The sequence below is a fragment of the Theobroma cacao genome, chromosome 6, assembly GCF_000208745.1.
Source record: "Theobroma cacao cultivar B97-61/B2 chromosome 6, Criollo_cocoa_genome_V2, whole genome shotgun sequence".
Classification (NCBI taxonomy): domain Eukaryota; kingdom Viridiplantae; phylum Streptophyta; class Magnoliopsida; order Malvales; family Malvaceae; genus Theobroma; species Theobroma cacao.
The window spans coordinates 1,027,160-1,045,346 of record NC_030855.1 but is presented as its reverse complement, the minus strand read 5'-3'; the positions used below and the strand labels follow the sequence as shown (position 1 = coordinate 1,045,346).

Genomic DNA, 18,187 nt, shown 5'->3' with positions numbered 1-18,187 from the left:
AATGATCACATGACAAACGTATAAATTGTTTGTGAAGTTAAAAAAACTCTACCTATGATGTATGGAATAATAGTTATGATATATATATAAATATATATATATATATATATACACAAAAATTATCTATTGTTTTATTAAAAATAAAATTACCAATTAATAATAGTCCACAAATTAAAAATTCTAACAAAAATCTCAACCAACCCAATGGATGTATTTCAAGTTTTAATATGAAGATAACGATATAATGAAAATTTTAGGTCAAAGTAACGGGGCATGTGACAAAATAAGTGCCAAAATTGAACTACATAACTCTTCATAAAGGAAACTTAATCACAAAGTATTAATTGAGAGAATGTCAAATCACAAGAAATAAAAACATACCTAACAAAGTATTAACCATAAAAGTATCAAATCACCAAAAGTGTATATAAAAGTAAACTTAATTATAAAGTATTAATGGTAAAAATATCAAATCACAATAAATGAAAGTATACCTAATCACAAAATATTAATTATAAAAATGTCAAATCACAATAAAAGTATGTGAAATTTACCTAAAAATGTAACAAAGGATAATTTGGTAGAAAGTGAATAGTAAATAAACATACAATTCTCAGCCACAAAACCTTATTTAGCTCTTTGAAATTCCAGGGAACATGTAGGTGCAATGTACATTACTGGTAAGTTTAAGGTAAGAAAGCATGGTATATTTAGATGGAGAGAAAGGGCACATGGAATTGTAAAAGGGACTGCATTAACAAGTATAATTCTCAATCTGAACAAAAATGCCAATCTTTCTTTCAATACAACCAAAAGATTCAAACAAACATATCAAATTAAGAACAGGATGCACATTGATTCTGCATAAAGAATGAAGCTTTAGTAGTCTCTCACTATCTGAAAAGAATATAATAAGAAAGAAATATAACATTAACAAATAATCTCTCCAAGTTTCTCTATGTGCCTATTATTCCTTCTCCCTCACAAACCAAGACAATGGAAAGGAAGCAAAATGCAAAAGAGATTTGTCTTCAACAGGGTGAGCTCTTTTTGGTCTTGTAGCGGTAAAGAACTCTCTTCTTCTTGCCGGAAGTGTTCTCAATAGTGAGGACCAGCTTCCCTTGTTCATTGTTCCTGAAGGTGTTGCCGATGGGGCCTTCCTGCGACTGTGACACTGATATCTTCTTGCTCTTCTGGACGATGATAGTGTAAGATCCCTCGTCTGATGGGACAAACTCAGCCTTGTAATTTACTTCCCAACCCAAAACTATCAGCTCCCAAATTGATGTGCTTCCAACCTGTAAGAATCAATCATTTACGCATTAAGGAAACGGTTCTCAACCAAACCAATCAAGGGAGCCTGAAAATAGAAGTAATGAAGATCTTGAGCTGGATTGTATTTATACCTCATCAGCAGGTATCTCAATGGTCATGGTTGATCCAGCCTTGACAATGATTTCTGTAACAGTGGCATCTTGGCCACAGAACTCAAACTCATTTTCCTTCTTGAACCCACCATACTGTACAGGGACCTCCTCGGCAGGAATGTACCTTTAAAGGATCAAGATAAAACAATTTATCAGTTTCTGCCTAACTTCGGAATTTGGATAGGGGTGAAAGATATGAAAATGCTGCTTACTTGAGAAGGGTTTCGGTGACCTTGGCCGGGCGAACCACCACAAACTTGCTCTTAGACCTTTGTGTTAAGAAAGGAGATAGCAGGGCATTGAGGGCATAGTACCAGAATGGAACATTTATAAATATCTGTAACAAGAGTTACCCAATTACCAGAAAGAAAAGACCCCATGCATCAAAACTCAGACCGCCATAAAAGAATTCTACTTAGATATCTCAACCTAATATGTAAATTTGAGAAATTAAAAGGAACTTACATTCCTTGCCACAAACTCAGGATAATTGTCCTGTAAGGCTCCAACAGCTTGCCTCATGGCAACCCTTAGCTCTTTCCTTGAGGGCCCTGGCGAATTCCTGAGATCATTGATTTGAAGCAAACAAGTGACACCACCAGGCCTCAAATCAAGCTTCTGAATGCCCTTCTCCATCAGCTGAAACCTCCATCTCAAGAACTGCCCACGCTTCTCTTCCGTCCCAAATGTCTTCTTATAAAGCTCCTCATTCTCGAACACTCCATAGATGTTGTAACAAACGGGATGGCCCTCTTTATCAATGCCATTCATGTAAGCGGCGGAGCCTAGACCAGCCCCAAAGTCCTCGTCCAAGATTGAATCGATGTTGCCATCCTTCCGCCATTGCAGGGTATTTTTAAGCATCTCGAAGGCATCATTGACCTTGAACTCTCTAGCTCTCAAGAATTTCAACAAGACCACATCAGTAGCCTCTCCGCCTTTGCAAGGTAAAAGAGGCACTCCCCAAATGGAAACATCCTTGTTGATTTCTATGCCTTCTTCCTCAGATTTCTTCCTTTCACATTCTTGGGCTGTTTTCTCCTCACCTCCTTCTGGTTTTGCTTCCTCTTCTCCCACCAGGCTTTCGCCTTCTTCTCCTCCTTTTGCCTCCTCTTCTTTCTCTTTCTCATCTGCTACTTCTTTTTCCTTCTCTTCCTTCTCCTCGCTCGGCTTCTCATCCTTTTCTGGCTCTTGTTTCCTTAACAAGCTATTTCCAAGAATGGCTTCTTCGAGCTTCGATTTCAGTTCACTCAAAGCCTTCTTCTCAAACTCTTTGAGATCAGACAGGAAATTGCTCTCCTCCCTATAGGAAGAGCTCTTCTCAACTGTCTTGGGCTTGGAATCATCTATTTCACTGTCAACAACTTTCCCATTATCTTGTGCAACCTTCTTGGGCTCTTCTTCAGGGACAAAAACCTGACCCGCCTGGGTTTCATCAACGTTAACCTCAACAACCATGACTTGCTATGTATAAATAACCAAGCTGCTGAAACAAACCTGAAGAAGAAAACGTAAAAGGTGACTTAAAAGAAAAGAGAAAGCAAAACCCACACCTTTAAATTTGGATTTAGCTTCAAATTCTTTTCTTTTTTCTCTTCTACTGCTGCTGCAATGGATGGCTGCTAGCTTGTTTTGAAGAGAAAGAAAAGTGAGGGAGCCGCAACGGTTATATATTTTTGAAAGAAACATTCAGACATTCAGACAAATGGGGACCCAGCAACGGTAACTTATCTGGAACCACCGCAGAGGAGAGCCGTTGGGATTCTTTCCCCAAGGGTTTTGCTAGGCTGGAGGCCAGCATTATTTCAGCTTTCGAGAATCCTTTTGGGCCCCAAACCATTGATTTTGTGTTGAGAAAAGCTCAGCAGGAAATGGGGTAAGCCAAGTCACCCAAATTTTACAAACTGAATTGATCAATTTAATCGTGTCGTGTTTATAGTTAAATTAATTAAATAATCGAATTAATCAAACCCCTGTTTTAATTTGATTTTAATCGACAATTGCTCACCCCTAAGTCAAAAAGTTTGTGTTACAAACAAGAAGTTACTTTTCCATGTGCAGGTGCAGTCAAGGAGGATTTAAACTTAAGAGCCAGCTGGCATTGGTAAAGCTGGCATCCTAATAAAAAAAACAAAGGGGGTGTTTTTCTGTTGTTCTTGCTAATGGGAAAGCATGTTGCGCATGTAGGCTGGCCTTAACTCATTTATGTTTTCAGGCATCATTTGCATTGCTGCACTTATGGAGTTGGAACAACTCTTGTAGGTCCCATTAATTCTGTCCACAGCGCAGCCCAACATTTTCCTAGTATAAACTGACAGCTATCCTGGAATATCCTGCCATTTGGCATGCCATCACTGGCTTGTAGAGGGCTTCCAGATCAGTTTCTTTAGGCAATCATTGGGTAGTTGTTGGCTCTCTGGTCCCTGTAGTTGACCAAGCATAGTAGCAGTTGCATTGCATTCTCATGTGGTCGATTCTAATTTTGGAGAACAGAAATCTGAATTGAATTCTGATTTAATAAAACTGCCATAACAGAATCTTCTCTAAAACAGTGTGATGTATCAAACATTTACTGGGCAAACAAATGCAACTGGTGGACACAGCCAGATGCTTGGGACGAAGAGAACAAACATAAGGGATCATCTCATCCCATGCTGCTGCTTGACCTCTGCTATAAACTAAGGTGCATTTCAAATAGAAGAAACAGAGGAGGCTACAAAATAATCTGATGTTACAAAGATATGTTTACAGCAAATAGATCAGCAAGAGAAATTTCTAAAATGGTACAAAAATTCAACACGGATCTCAACTATTATGACCGAGTGAACTCTTGTATGCTTGATTGCTGTTTAGCACCGTTGCAACATCATAAGTCTCAGCTCTGTGGTCACAACCCACAGCAACATTTCCAATGGACCAACCTCATTAAGAAATAAGACTCCTGATGCCCCTAGGTCATCATAATCCACACTATACAAAATTTTAGCCCGCACTTACATGAGCATGATGACCTATTGCTTCTTTTGTGGTTCATCAATGTCCGTATATACGCCAGTCACCCTGCCAAGGTTAATTAATAGAAACCAATATGAACAATAACTACCGTTACACACAATAAGAGGTGCAAAATCTGACAGGTTATAGCCCACAGTGCTCCAAATAGCTAGTTTTGATAGTCTGATTTAATGTTATCTTCAGCAACCAGGAAGGTATGTGTGATAAACTAAGTTTTGTGCCTAAAAGGTAAATAACTAGCCCTGAAAATTTAGCCAGAGAGGGGAGAAGTGCATATATGACAATTCAATAATGCATTTTATCAACAATGCATAAGGCCTCCACTCTCATTTTCACTGGTTATGCATATTATGACATAAAGTCCTTCCAGCTGATCACTAATATGTTCTCAAACTCACAAATATGTTAGAGATGCTAGTTCCAGATCAACCTTGAGTATGGTAATGGTGGAACATCACTTCAGAGAAGTTAGAAGTTGGTAAGTAGTTAGTTGAACTGGAACCTCCCCAGTCCAACAGTGAAGTACCTATTATTTCCTATTCAAGTTCTGCATCATTTTACTTGCTTCATCAGGACACAGTGATCGTCTGACTGCTCCAACAGCATTGTCTAACCTACTTTTAACCCTTTTCTGTTTATAATCGAGTTAGGTTTACTTATCTGACTTCTCCAAACAAATCCAACAATGAACTACCTGTTATTTCAAGCACTGAATTGTAATAATTGCTTCATCAGGCCTTGGTAATCGTCTGAGCGCCCAACCTAATGTTAATTCTTTTGTGTCTCTAATCAAGTCAGGTTTATCCATCTGACAAACACAAACGCCTTCCCCCTCCCCCAAAAACCCACACACACAAACCGTAGAACTAAAACTATTGAGGGGAGAAAAACCAAAGGAAAAAGTATAGAGTAAAATCATGTACCTATCATAAGACAAGAATGCATCACCTATAGTTCCTACAACCTTGTTTCGTACTTTCCGTACACAAACCTGCAAAAGCATATTTCAATAAGAAAAACTAGAAGATTGCTTGCAAAGAGACAACCTTGTGACAATACTCACTTGTACTTGATCAACAGGCCCAGCCTCAGGATCCCGATTCCGATGAATAACAATCCCATTGTCACATTTGTTTATAAAGTGTGCACTTCCACTGATGTCATAGAGATTCGGAGGAGCCCCAATCCAATGGTGCAACTTCAGACAAATATTAAATTATGAAAAGGAGCTACGTTAAATAGAAAAGGAGATATCAAGCAACAAAAGATAAATCACTGAGACCAACCTGTCTTGGATGTGCAACAAACCAGACATGACAAGAGTGATGCTGAGCAAATCGTTTGATCTTTGTAAGCATCTGGCTGACATACTCTGTTTCAGTCCTGATATGTTGAAATTATGTCAATAAATGTAAAGATACAATTTTAGCTAGAGCATTGCAACATGAAGATTATGATGGTGACATCTTAAAAAGAAAAGTTCTTAACAACGTTACCTCATTTATTTGGATAGAAGGTAAGAAACAAATTAGAGCGTCATATGGGAGCTATCTAATATAATGTTACTTATAAAATTACACTAGAATTACGAATATAAGTAGGGAATGATTTACAGCTCAAAAGACAATTGCAAAGGGAAAGGTTAAAAAGTCAAAAAGAATTAAGATAACTTTTTGAATACTTCTATCAAAGATTAAAAAAACAAAAAAAAAAACCATAGGTAGCTCCGTATTTAAAGAAATGGTTGTCCCAGAACTTACCAACTATCAAGCTGAACAAAACATTTCAACATATACATGTATTTCATGGAAAATCCAGCATCCAATGCACAGAAAAGGTGTCACTATATTATTGTGGAAAATGGAAGGAGGCTGCCTATACAAAAGGAAAAAAATGAGGCAAAGGTAGCATGGTATAAAAAGGACTCACTGACTAACTGGGCGCTGATGATCAAGTTCATTGTAAGGATCAATTAAAAGTCCCCGTACCCCATGCCTGAGTACCGCTGCCTTTGCAAGATCAAGAACCCACTTTATACTTGGAAGAGAATCATTCTCACACCTGTTTCAGAACCCATGAGATAGGTAGTATTAAAAGTAGCAGCACAACAATCAGAACAGACAAGGCCTCAATTTTAGAAGCATCCAATCCTAAACAGAGAAGTAAATTCAACCCCACCCTTTGCTCTCTCTAAAAAAAATCTAGAAAATAAAGATATTTCAGAGGCATATAACCAACAATTTGAAAAAAAAAAAGAATGAAAAACTAAAAGTCTCAATCAGCCTGAGTACCTAATAATATCAACAAACATTTGTCAAAAACTTGTACTCAGAGGACACTGACAATGTAATTTAGAGTGTTCAACTTACCTTACGAGATAAAATGTGTCACTCAACCATTTCTTCCCTTTCTCTAATTCCTCTACACTCATTCTTTCAACAGAGCTTCCGTAGCTGTTGTCAGCAAGAGTAGCAAATGAACCAACTGGTGGTCATAAAATCAAAACGAGGTAGCTCAAAGAAACTCCATGCAAACAGATAAGAATATGCATTATTTCCACGTATTACACAATTTACTCAATTTTTTCATGGAGGATGATATGCTAGTTGAGGGATTAAATTTTCTAGGACTTCATATTATATTTTCTGTGTATGATTGTAATTTACAAATATTTTTTCTATATTGTATTATTTAGTATTTTAGTTATTCTTCAAGTATTATAGTTTTAGAGATATATTTGGCATTTTGTGTTTTATTAGGGTTTAGGATTTAGTTATAAATACCTATTTTATTTTAATTTCAAGTAGGCTTGGATTTAATGAATAATTGAGTTATTGATTTTTCAGATATTTGAGATTTTAGAGAACTTTGATTGAGATTTCAGATTATAACTTGAGTTAATTGGTTTTACAATACTTGCTCTACATCATCATCACTTTGGCTATAACTAATTAAGCAATCGTTATAGTCCTATTTTGATAAATAAAATAAGTTAAAACATTATGGCTATAACATTATTCAAAAACCAGGATATTTGCTAATTGATCATTTCATTCCATAAACATTTGACTTCAAAATTATTTATCTTTTTCTTACATGTCCTGTTGCTAGCCAATTGTAAGGTCTAAGTGAACCAAAAATTATAAGCATCCTCTTACAACCTACAAGTAGTTACAAATTAAGTTTGGAAATAATTTCCAGGAATAAAAAAATTTTCTAGATCTAACAATGCTAGAAGAGCAATAATGGAAAATCATACCAACTAAACTCACCTTGAGTCAAAGAACGGTTTCCTTATGTATTTCTCTAAAAGTTTCCTTGCATGATCCCGAACCTTAGATCAACAAAATGGGGAAACATTGAAATGAACGCAAGTAAAAAGGGCTTGGCATGCAATAGCATAAGTAACAATAACTACAATAGTATCATAATGATTGCCTATTATGTCTGGCCAGAAGGAAACACTCTCACAGGAAGAATTCACATTTTTGTATAAAATCATTCATGATAAAAATGAATCTTTTCTAGAAAGTATCTTGCATGCCTTCAATTGACTTGGTTGCTGGATTTTCCACTAACTGAAAGACTCTGATTCTAGAATAATTGCAAGAAGAAAGAGCAGAAATAGAGGTGAACTTTAAAAAAGTACATTTATGCATAAAAAGTTTTAATTGAAAAGAAAGATAATTTTTCAAATACACCAAGAACAGTAAAGCCAAAAGAAAGCAGGAATGTAACTCATCTTTCACAAGGCTTGTTGATCTACTTACCCAACAATATAACACAAGATACATCAAGAATTTTAAAACCTACATGATTCTCTTCCTTTGTCTCTAACTTATATATCTTCCCAAGTTAAAGAATGCAATTCATTTATAACAGTTGCGCATATATGCTGGTAAACCAAGAATAGGAAGATCATAATTGTGAAATTTGGATGTAGGAAAACTGATGGCTGACCTTGTTCTCCATGGAGCAAAGAGCGAATTTCCAACCAACACTTTCATTAAGATTACATAAGAGAGCATCAATCCATTCACTCTTTCCAGAGTTGGGAACACCAGTTACTACGGTCAGCTCTCCTGGCACAACCTGATTTAGAGAGAAAGGGAGAAAAAAGATCCTGAGAAGGATAACATATTATCTCTACCACTAGTCACCTAACCTATAGAAAGGAAAAGAATACATCAAGCTTACATTATATAGCCCGTCCAGTGCCCTCCAACCAGTTGAGACACCAAATTCATATCCTAGAGTCCGATGATAATATCTGTCAATTTCATCAAAGAAATCTCTAAAGTTGAACAATCCACGTATGGGATATAATTCCGCATTCTCAATTACATCCTTTAGAACACTGGGTCCCAAATACATAAGCACCTGTGGTTATAATTAAGAGCTGATTGTGAGAATAGTCGATCTTTGAGTAAAAATGACTGGCACAAAAAACTTTAAAAGGGTCTTACAAGAGATATTTTTGTCAAGGGGTCTTACAAAACAAATCTTTGTCAAGGGCAGCCATAAGAGAATTATTATCAGTAAAAACACGATGAAAAAATGCACAAAATTTGTCATATCAGGAGACAGCTAAAAAGGATGAGTTTGAAAACATCAGCAAAAAAGCAGAAAACAACTCCACATCACAAGACTCGTCTTGCGCAACTATTTGTCATTTATCCGCTTGATCAACACTTTATGACAGGAATAACAGATGTAGTATGAGGGAGCACCCTGGCAGCAGCCTCAAAGGTCTTTAGGGGGCGTGCTAAGGCTGGTTCAAATGGTCAAACCTTAATTAGGTACATGTCACTGATAAGAAGCTTAGATGAGAGCTTGAGTAGGCTATTAGTTACTCTTGCGTCTCAGATTTATATTTATTTAACTTAAATTAATAGGTACTTATTTTATTTTTCTGTTTATTGAGTTTTAAGTGTATTTTCCTAATTTTCTGGTTTGCTGGAAATTTCAAATCTTGCATCAAGAAAGTTTGGGTTTTCATACCCTACTGAGTTTTGTTAGCCAAATTAACTAGTTTTCTACTTGAAGTCTAAGTATGTGTTAAGGTCCTAACCAGAATAGGAGTCTATTTCTTTTACAATTAAGGATGCCAGCAGTCTAACAAGAGAATTCCCAGCATTATTGCTTTGTGATTGTATGCTGCAATCAATCTTAAATGTGTTTCTAGGGAACCTAGGTGTGAAACTAAGGGATTTCTTTCTTCTCCTTCCTTTAAACAATTTTTTTCTGTTTTCCTAACAAATTTAGATCATAAAATTGCCAAAAATCCCAGCCCCTTGCTAGTAATTTATGAGAACACCATGGTAAAATTTGCAGATGCTACAATATGCAAATAAGCGGTTTCTGGTAAACTCTTCACATCAACAAATTGAAGATGCTAGAAGATGCAAATGAGGTCTACTACAAGCACATCCTTCAATGTCAACTATTCTTCAGTTTGTTATCAAGCTGACTTCAAATTGTAAGGAACAAAACTTTGATTTTAAAATTGTTGGGAATCAAGATTCACATCATTACAGGCATAGAGACAAAGATAAAGCTATATGACCTCATTTGCATCTTTAAAATGATCCACCTCGTTTTTCTTTGGCCATTTAACTCTCCAGCATCTGATCCAAAGAAAGTAAACAGTTACTCTTCAACACACTCACAGATTGCTTTCATTAAAAATGTAACATAACAGCAATAATAGAGGAAAAAGGAAAAGAAAACAAGAAATCTTTGAAAGTGCTTCAGGATTGAGAACATGACAGATAATATCATTACAGCAAAATCATATAGACCTTTCTCTTCCAAGGCGACGTGCAAGCTCTTCAGCTAAGGCTTGACCAGGCGGATCCCCATCAGTGGCAAGTATAATGCGTGATGCCTATCAATATTTGTATCATTTAAAACCAGAGCCTTGTGTATTTCAAGAAGACACATTCCAATCAAAGACAGAAATAAATCCCTGCAAACCTTCTTTAGGTACTCTTTGCAGTTCCACAGATATTGATACTTTGTGTCCTAGCTTTATAGAAAACATGAGAAAGAAACATTAGAACAACATTTATACACGCAATGAAAGGGACAATGAAATGAGTGCAACCATTTTCCTCTTCCATTTTTCTCTACTTGAATGAAGGTACCCTCACTGAGGACAAGAGGGGAAGTGATGGAAGAAAAACCAAGGCCAGATCATGCATAGCATTATTATTATTGCAAATTTACAAAATATTGTGCAAATCACTAAAGAAAACCTGTTCAAACAGAAATTTTCTAAAATGAAATGTGCACATTCTAATTTACTGTTCCACTTCAGACTCAGTAACTATCTCATATATTCTTTAGTGATCATCAACCTAGAGTATGACAAATAAAATGCAGAAAACCTTAAGGACTATGTCATAACTAGTTTCATCGTCATAAAGCCAAATATATTACATGTTTAATGAAGTTTAACAAATTTTCTTGCAACGCTTTAAGGCAGGGGGAATAGCAGAAGAGTTATCACGTAGAGATGACAACTAGTATGGCATATTGCAGTTCACTTCAGCTGGTCGAATGCCATCCAATCTCACAACTTTTGATAATTGTTGAAGTTTCTTGTATAAGTGATACAAAAAGGCTAGGAGAGCTCATTTCAACCCCCAACTCCAATCCGGAACTCATGTAAAGATCTAGGGTTCATACACAATCCCATTGATTCAGCACAGGTTAAGTCCATTTCTAGGTTTGTACTTCTCTAAGTTGTCATATGGCTGGTTCGTTCCATTTAATTTCTCTTTCATATGAGTCAAGTACATTTCTTTAATTTCTTATGTTGGTCTAATGACATGATTGTCTTAAAGATGGGCTGAGGGTGAATACAACACTCAAAGTTCAGTTGCTTGAGGAGAGTTGAACAATTTTATACATTTGATCATGTACAGCTCCAGGTCACAGTTGACGGTCGAAAGAAAAAGACAGACACAGCAACCAACTATCGAACCGATAGAAAGCAAAGTCGAAGCGAAAAGGTCTTGGTTTTAAGCCTTGATGGTCTCATTTAATCAGTGCACCCACGTCACAATAAGAGCGTCAGTAAAGGAGATGAAGTCCTCCCCTCCTATTGAAGCTGAGCAAAGAGGGTTCCTGCTAATAGATACCTGCTTGCTTACTGGCAATCTATCCTAGACTGTGTCTGTTAAACAAAGCCCCCGCATCATAGGTTTGCTACAGAGGTGGATTCCATTATGGCCCATTCGCTGGCAAATACTAGCTGACTCTTACATCCGACTCCTTAACTGGGTCGAGCTGCTTCCCGCTTTACTCTCCCACCTGGTAGAGCTAGCCAAGTCCCCTTCCTCTAAGGTGTGAAACATTGTCTTATAGGTGTGATTGATTCTCTTTCTTTAATCCCCAAACATCTAACCTCTATGCATTCTGCTGGACCCTAGGAAGATTCATCACTAACTGCTTTGCTGTTCAAGAACACCCAAGCTGCTATGAATTGAAATTCTAAGTGCCACCACCTTCCAACTGCTCGAGAGAGGAAGTGGTTGATCCAACTAACCACCTTATCAGAGAGCACTAACTAAAGCGCCAACTTCCTTAGCACTAAACTAAGCAAATACAGTTCTAAGAATAACAAATTGACTACTTGCCCAATAAACTACCCATCCATAAGCAGATCATAAACAACCAATCCATAAAACATTATTCTGTCAACTACTATTAAATTTTTAGAGATATATGCAGGCAAAGCATGCACATTCAAGTAATCTCATGTAACAAAAAGCAAAGGATACTGATTAAAAAATATCTAATACCTAAACTAATTTGCCACCGCCTACATTTCTCACATGAAAACTGCTCATACGATGTGCATGTATGAGGGGAGATAGAGACAATTAGATCTTCATTGGAGTGAATCCTCCCGGTTTCATGGTTGAAACATTGAAATTGAATATCCACATAGTATTTGATGGCTGACCATACCACTATAGTGCTATTCAAAAGCTAAAATAACAGGTATATTAAATTTTGATTTGACTAAAACCTGCTCTTCTGCTGGAACCTCCTTCGAGGAAACTGATGGTGGAGCACCATCAGGGACACTGACACAATTACGGAAGCCAGCTTCCTCCATTGCAAGCTTGTCTATTTCACCTTCAACCTATAATAACAAGCTAAAACAATAAGTATCAACTAAACGTAGAACTGGAATAAAATCTTCCACAGAGAGTGACAAGGAAATACAATGATGATATCGCTTGCATCCTCTATATCATCGAGCCCATAAAATATCTTTTCAGTATCCTTTTCCTGCAATTTGGAAGAGTACAAGTAAGATCTGAATCAAATATTATTAAATTTCTACTTCTAAAATAGAGAGCAGAAAAAACAAGCCGTCCTCAACACATGAAATCTCCAAGAGTATACCATTGGATGTTCAATGTAAATGTCTACAGGACAAATCAATTTAAACTCCAAGTCACCATACTATATTAACAATGTACACGAGAAAAAACTTGTCAGAAGAACCTGCCAAAACCTCTTGGCTATGTCCCGATACTTGCAATTTACAAGGCTTCCTTTACGCCAATAAGGAAATGCAATAGCAATCTGTCAATGAAATTTCAGGAGTAATTAAGTAACTATAGGAATAGTGGTACATCTATCACATTAAGAAATTAAAATTGCAGCATTAACCTCTAAAACTTAAAACCTTAACTATATTCATAAATCCAAATCAGTTCTTTATAAGAAAATAAACACACCATCCCTAAAGTGCCCCTTGCCATAAATAAAAGATAACATATCATTATGAACAACAAATAAGGTAATATAAACCAGCCAACAGACAAAATACTTTAGTACGCAGGTCTGATCCTGCCACAGAAGGAACTTTGCTTTATAATGTCAGTACTAAAAGTTTAGGATTTCAGTTTGTAATTCTGACTATTTTCATGTACAGGGGCAAGACCATAATTTCTGCAAATTATGCGCCCTAGGATTAAGTTTATTAGCATTTAGATTATGCTATGAACTTCTGGAAATTAAGATTTTGGAGCCCAAGTTGGTTCCTTATTTACTAGTTAGTCTCCAATAATGGGTCCTAGTTCTAGGATGTATAAGAATCTAAAATCATGATAAATACCTATGTGCTCTTGATATTGCCGCCTTTTGATTAACAAATTATAAATTATTTGGTTTATTAAAAAACGGATGGTCCAGCAGCAGTGTGTACTACTCTCTCTTCTGCTGCACTAGTCACAAGTGACTGTTCACAGCACAGAAAACTCTAATTTTAAACTAGTTTCTTCTCTTCTTGGCAACCTAAATCATATTCTCTTCTTATAGCTTTCAACCATAATGGTTACCCCATATTCACATATGAATACACACCAGCCAAACCTGTCAAGTCACATATCAATACCCTAATCCCATAATTTAGGAAAGAAGATTGAACATTACCTCTTCACCACTCTTTTTTTGCATAACAGCATTTCTCTTTAGTGTTTCTGCAGATATCATTCGCTCTGCGAAATAAGCAATGAGCTGAAGCAAGGACAAAGAAAAAAAAACATTAACTAAGGTTCATGTGCCATATGAATTAATTTTACATGGATAATTGAGTCAAAAAATCAGAATCCACTAAATAGACACTTAAACCAAAAGGAAGAATACTGACAAAAACAATAGGAAGATTATCTTCCAATGCAAAAGAACAACATTAGCATTTTGAATTCACTCAACACATGTTAACATTTTGCATTTCATGATTGAATTTACTGTAGACCCTAATGGTAACTAAAATAAAAAGGTTTAAAAAAAAAAAGAAAAGAAAAAGGAATATCAAAAACACAAAACTTGAGCTGAATGGATTAGTCAGAAGCAAAAGTTCTCCAAAACAAGAGAAATAAAATCCTACTTTAACAATATCAAATATTTAAATATCAAAATAGATGTTTCAACTTCTAGGGTAAACGAGATGTTTCCAAATTGCAAAAAGTTACTTCATGAACATTAAAAACCCACTAAAGCTAAGTAGATATGAGATGGAAAGTCAGAGAAGAATTGGACAATGACAATGAAGATGATCGAAATTATAAAATTGCTGGATTTTTCAGGACAAAAGTGCCTATGATGCCCAAGTGCAGACAATCATTTTAGAGGTATATTAAGCAAGAGATGTTACACCATAATAGAAATTTCTCACCCTCCCCACAAATCAAAAACTTCTCAAGATTTGAGTCTCAGAAAACCATTCAACCAGACAACAAAAACACTTATCCTCTATTTCCTCATTCCAAGGATTTCCAGCTTGTCTGGAAAGGATGAATTTGACTACCCAATTTAGTTCCTTTCAGCAGAAACCAAACTAGCCAACAAGAATAAAAAGTTAAGAAATACAATCCATACCGGACACTTTAATGGAAACATTGATCCGCCACAAGGATTTCATAATGCAACAAGCTCCTCTTAAATATACAAACTCTTTTCTATCTCTTCTTGAAATGTCTTCAATTATCAGTTAGGCTCTCCAAATGTTGCTAGAAGCGTAGTTGATATTGCAAGCAAAGTTGGTTAATGCATAATTTGTTGTAATTTGAAATGCTTTCTTCATGAAATGCTCAAAAGACATTCATGGATAGAAATGAAAAACAGATTAGAGTTATTTTAGGAACATCTAACAATTGGGATTTTTTTCTATTGATAAAGGAGTTATAAGAATAAAATCAACAACAGAAAAGCATTTGTTTATTCTGCACTAAAAAATAAACAGGCATCCATGCTGAATGGAAAACCTACGAAGCCTACATCTTACATTTCAAAGCTGCATAGAAGATAAAGTACACAAGTTGTATGACATCTAAATTGAAATAAACTTCAGGAAACAAAATATAAGGAAAAGGCGAAATGTAGGAACCTGATTACAGAGTGGTTCTAATTGCAAACTCTCCACTGTAATTTCCCTTTTGACCTTAACTTTGTTAACTCGACTTAAATTTGCATAAGATGGCTTGCCGTCTGCAAAGGCCTAAAACAAAGGGCCACCAAGAGACTTATATCCAGTAACTTTCATATAGACATATAAAAATTGCTATATCAAACTCTGAGGATAAACATTACCTTTGTGATGCCTTTCCACCCACATTTAGCTCGAAAACACATCCACGAAGCAGAACTCCTATAAATTCAGATGGATCCAAAACAACGGTGGTTAGTGACCCATCAATAATTAAAGAGAAATAGTTCAACAAGAAAGAAAGTAGATGCAGCATACCCATCTTGGTTGATGAAAAGAGATAAGCTAATTTCCTCGGATTCACCACCATTGCACTATCATACAAGAATATTAACTTAGAACAAGAATGCCGTAAAGAAAGAACGAAACAAACTTAGACATATGAATGTTCTTCATGCAGGATTACATTTTCATTAGGCATATTACGAAGTTGGAGACAAGCTGTAGGATGTAAATTTGGAGAGAGAGAGAGAGAGAGAGAGAGAGGGCATAATGAGTGGCCTATCTCTCAAGCACTTCTACTGTCTTCAGCAACGACTTACAACAACCCAAGGTGCAAAAGAAAAACAAAAAAACAACCCTAAAATTCAGATGTGTGCATGATGACAAAAGGAAAAAATTAAATAAAAATGACATCACTCTAAAGCAATTGATTTGAGCCTAGTCAGCAGAAAAGAAAGTTTGTGGAAATGCAAATCTTGTCCATAGTTTTTAATGTTTAGAGTAAGTTTTCTCTTTCTACTAATAGCTAACAAATATAGCTAGGACATACACTGTGTCGTCTGCATAACAGAATCAGTTGGAAATGGCAATTTAGTCAGCTAAAGCACTGGCATGAGAATTCCAAGCCTTCCATAGTCTGTTATCTCTGTCCTATATTATGGATTACAACTACCAAGTAATGACACTTGCTGATAGCAAATTGCTTCTATTAGATTAAGAAAATTTAAGAAATAAAATTTCTGTGGAAATGCAATAAAGCTAACAATATTGTTGCAAGAAAATGTATGTTAAAGAAAATTACCGAGGGGCAAAGTAAGCGGTTTTCACGCCCCGGAACACATGCACTAATATCGATGCCGAGCTGCTTTAATTTATGCTTCAAAATCTCCAAGCTACGCATATTCAAGGGCCAGTCTTCCAACTCCTTAGAATAAACTTAGAGATAAACAAAAATGAATTCTGGTAAGCCTTCCAATATGTATATAGGCACCTATATAAGTTTCAGCATGCATAAACACATATATGCCTCTTCTCTTATTGGTTTTTCATTGAAATTGAACAACATGATAATCTAGCAACAAAAACTCCCACAGCCTTTCCCCTTTTTCAGAAAAAAATTACGAACAAGAATAATAGTTGCACTTGGTCCTGGACTCTGTATTTGGTAGGAAGAGAAAGAGGAAGAAAATAAAGGTGTGTGAAAATTTTTGCCTCATTTGTTAAGATAAAAATGGGAAGAGAGGACCTGCACCTTTCTGGTATATTGAAATTCAATCCTCTCATAACAAGGAGGAAAACATAAAGAAAGCACTCATTCAACTAAACGTAGCCAGTTTAGTAACTTTAGTTACAATTTAAATCTTAACTCTTTACTTTCCTCCCATTTTTCACCTCTTCTAAAACACATGAGAAGCCAAAAAAAACATATTCCTTCAGTTCTCTCCTTTTCCCGTACCTCACTTTTCTCCCTTCCCTCTATTTTCCTTCCTACCTTCTTTCCTACTAAACAATGTCGATTAACATGTAGTAAGTCTATGCAAGCTTGTTCTTTTGTACTTGCCCGTGTTGCAGATAAAAATAAAATGTAGTAGTAGAATTCAAATAACAGTGCTAATCCTAAACCCTCCAAATAAAAAAGAGAAAAAAACAGAGGTTGCCGGAGAAAAGCACATAAAATAATAGAATAGATAAGAAATATACCTGGAGCAGAGACATTGGCAGAAGGAATGGAAGAAAACCCATTAGTCCGAAGCGACAAAGAGTGGTTTTTGGAATCGGGTTTTGACGAAAGATAAGGAACTAAGCGTTTGCAGGGTGTGGATAAGCGTTTAGGAGAAGGGGTCAAAGGCAGCAGACTGAAAGAAGAGGAGAAGGTTTTGGAGGCCATGAGAGCTGCACTGTTGCAGGAAAACAAAGAGAGTTTGTGGAGACGGAGGCGTGGGTTATTGCGGATATGGTCAGGAAAACGCAGCATGACTCTGTTTATCCTTTCTGCTTTGCTTCCTTCTCTTCCTCAGCATTCAACTGCCTTGGGTTCCATTGCCTTTTCTCTCTTTTGCAGCAAAATTAAGAGAAGAGGAGAGGGTTTTATCACTACTTCCACTCCTTTCTCCTTATGAAGGATACCTAATGCCAATGCCAATGGGAGCAATGCGGACTCAGACTGTTGTGAGTTTCCAGAGGTAATATGTAAAATTATAGAAACCACCCCCATAGTTTAAAGCCAAATCAGATTAGTCCTTAATCTTTATAATTTGTAAAGTTACACCTCCCAAACCACAAATTGTCCATTTTGATCCTTATACTTTTACCATATATTATTGTATCAATCATAATTTGTTCTATCTAATTTATTTTTATATATTTTAATATATGCTTATAAGAATATAGTTGCATTAAGTTAATAATGATAATTCTACTAATTAAATAAAATTAAAATTAAATAATATTAAAAATAATTCTTCATAACTGCAGATTGCAGAATATATGCAAAGGCATTGCAAATTATCTA

The 18,187-nt window shown here is 36.0% G+C and overlaps 2 protein-coding genes across 2 annotated transcripts; both read right to left on the bottom strand.

The window, feature by feature from the left end:
- LOC18595143 (patellin-4) lies at positions 738 to 3,073 on the bottom strand. The gene is made up of 4 exons (XM_018122504.1): positions 1,893 to 3,073; positions 1,640 to 1,764; positions 1,407 to 1,551; positions 738 to 1,298 (listed from the first exon to the last, which is right to left on the bottom strand). Exons 1-4 carry the CDS (start codon positions 2,883 to 2,885, stop codon positions 1,032 to 1,034), a joined length of 1,530 nt encoding a protein of 509 aa, XP_017977993.1. The 5' UTR covers positions 2,886 to 3,073; the 3' UTR covers positions 738 to 1,031.
- On the bottom strand, positions 3,926 to 17,859 carry LOC18595142 (twinkle homolog protein, chloroplastic/mitochondrial). Its single transcript, XM_007022969.2, has 21 exons — positions 17,377 to 17,859; positions 16,478 to 16,611; positions 15,712 to 15,767; positions 15,558 to 15,615; positions 15,355 to 15,465; positions 13,899 to 13,982; positions 12,966 to 13,046; positions 12,681 to 12,746; positions 12,481 to 12,597; positions 10,419 to 10,466; positions 10,244 to 10,329; positions 10,009 to 10,069; positions 8,640 to 8,822; positions 8,403 to 8,534; positions 7,715 to 7,776; positions 6,812 to 6,895; positions 6,372 to 6,503; positions 5,729 to 5,825; positions 5,506 to 5,640; positions 5,366 to 5,433; positions 3,926 to 4,487 (listed from the first exon to the last, which is right to left on the bottom strand). Exons 1-21 carry the CDS (start codon positions 17,648 to 17,650, stop codon positions 4,439 to 4,441), a joined length of 2,118 nt encoding a protein of 705 aa, XP_007023031.2. The 5' UTR covers positions 17,651 to 17,859; the 3' UTR covers positions 3,926 to 4,438.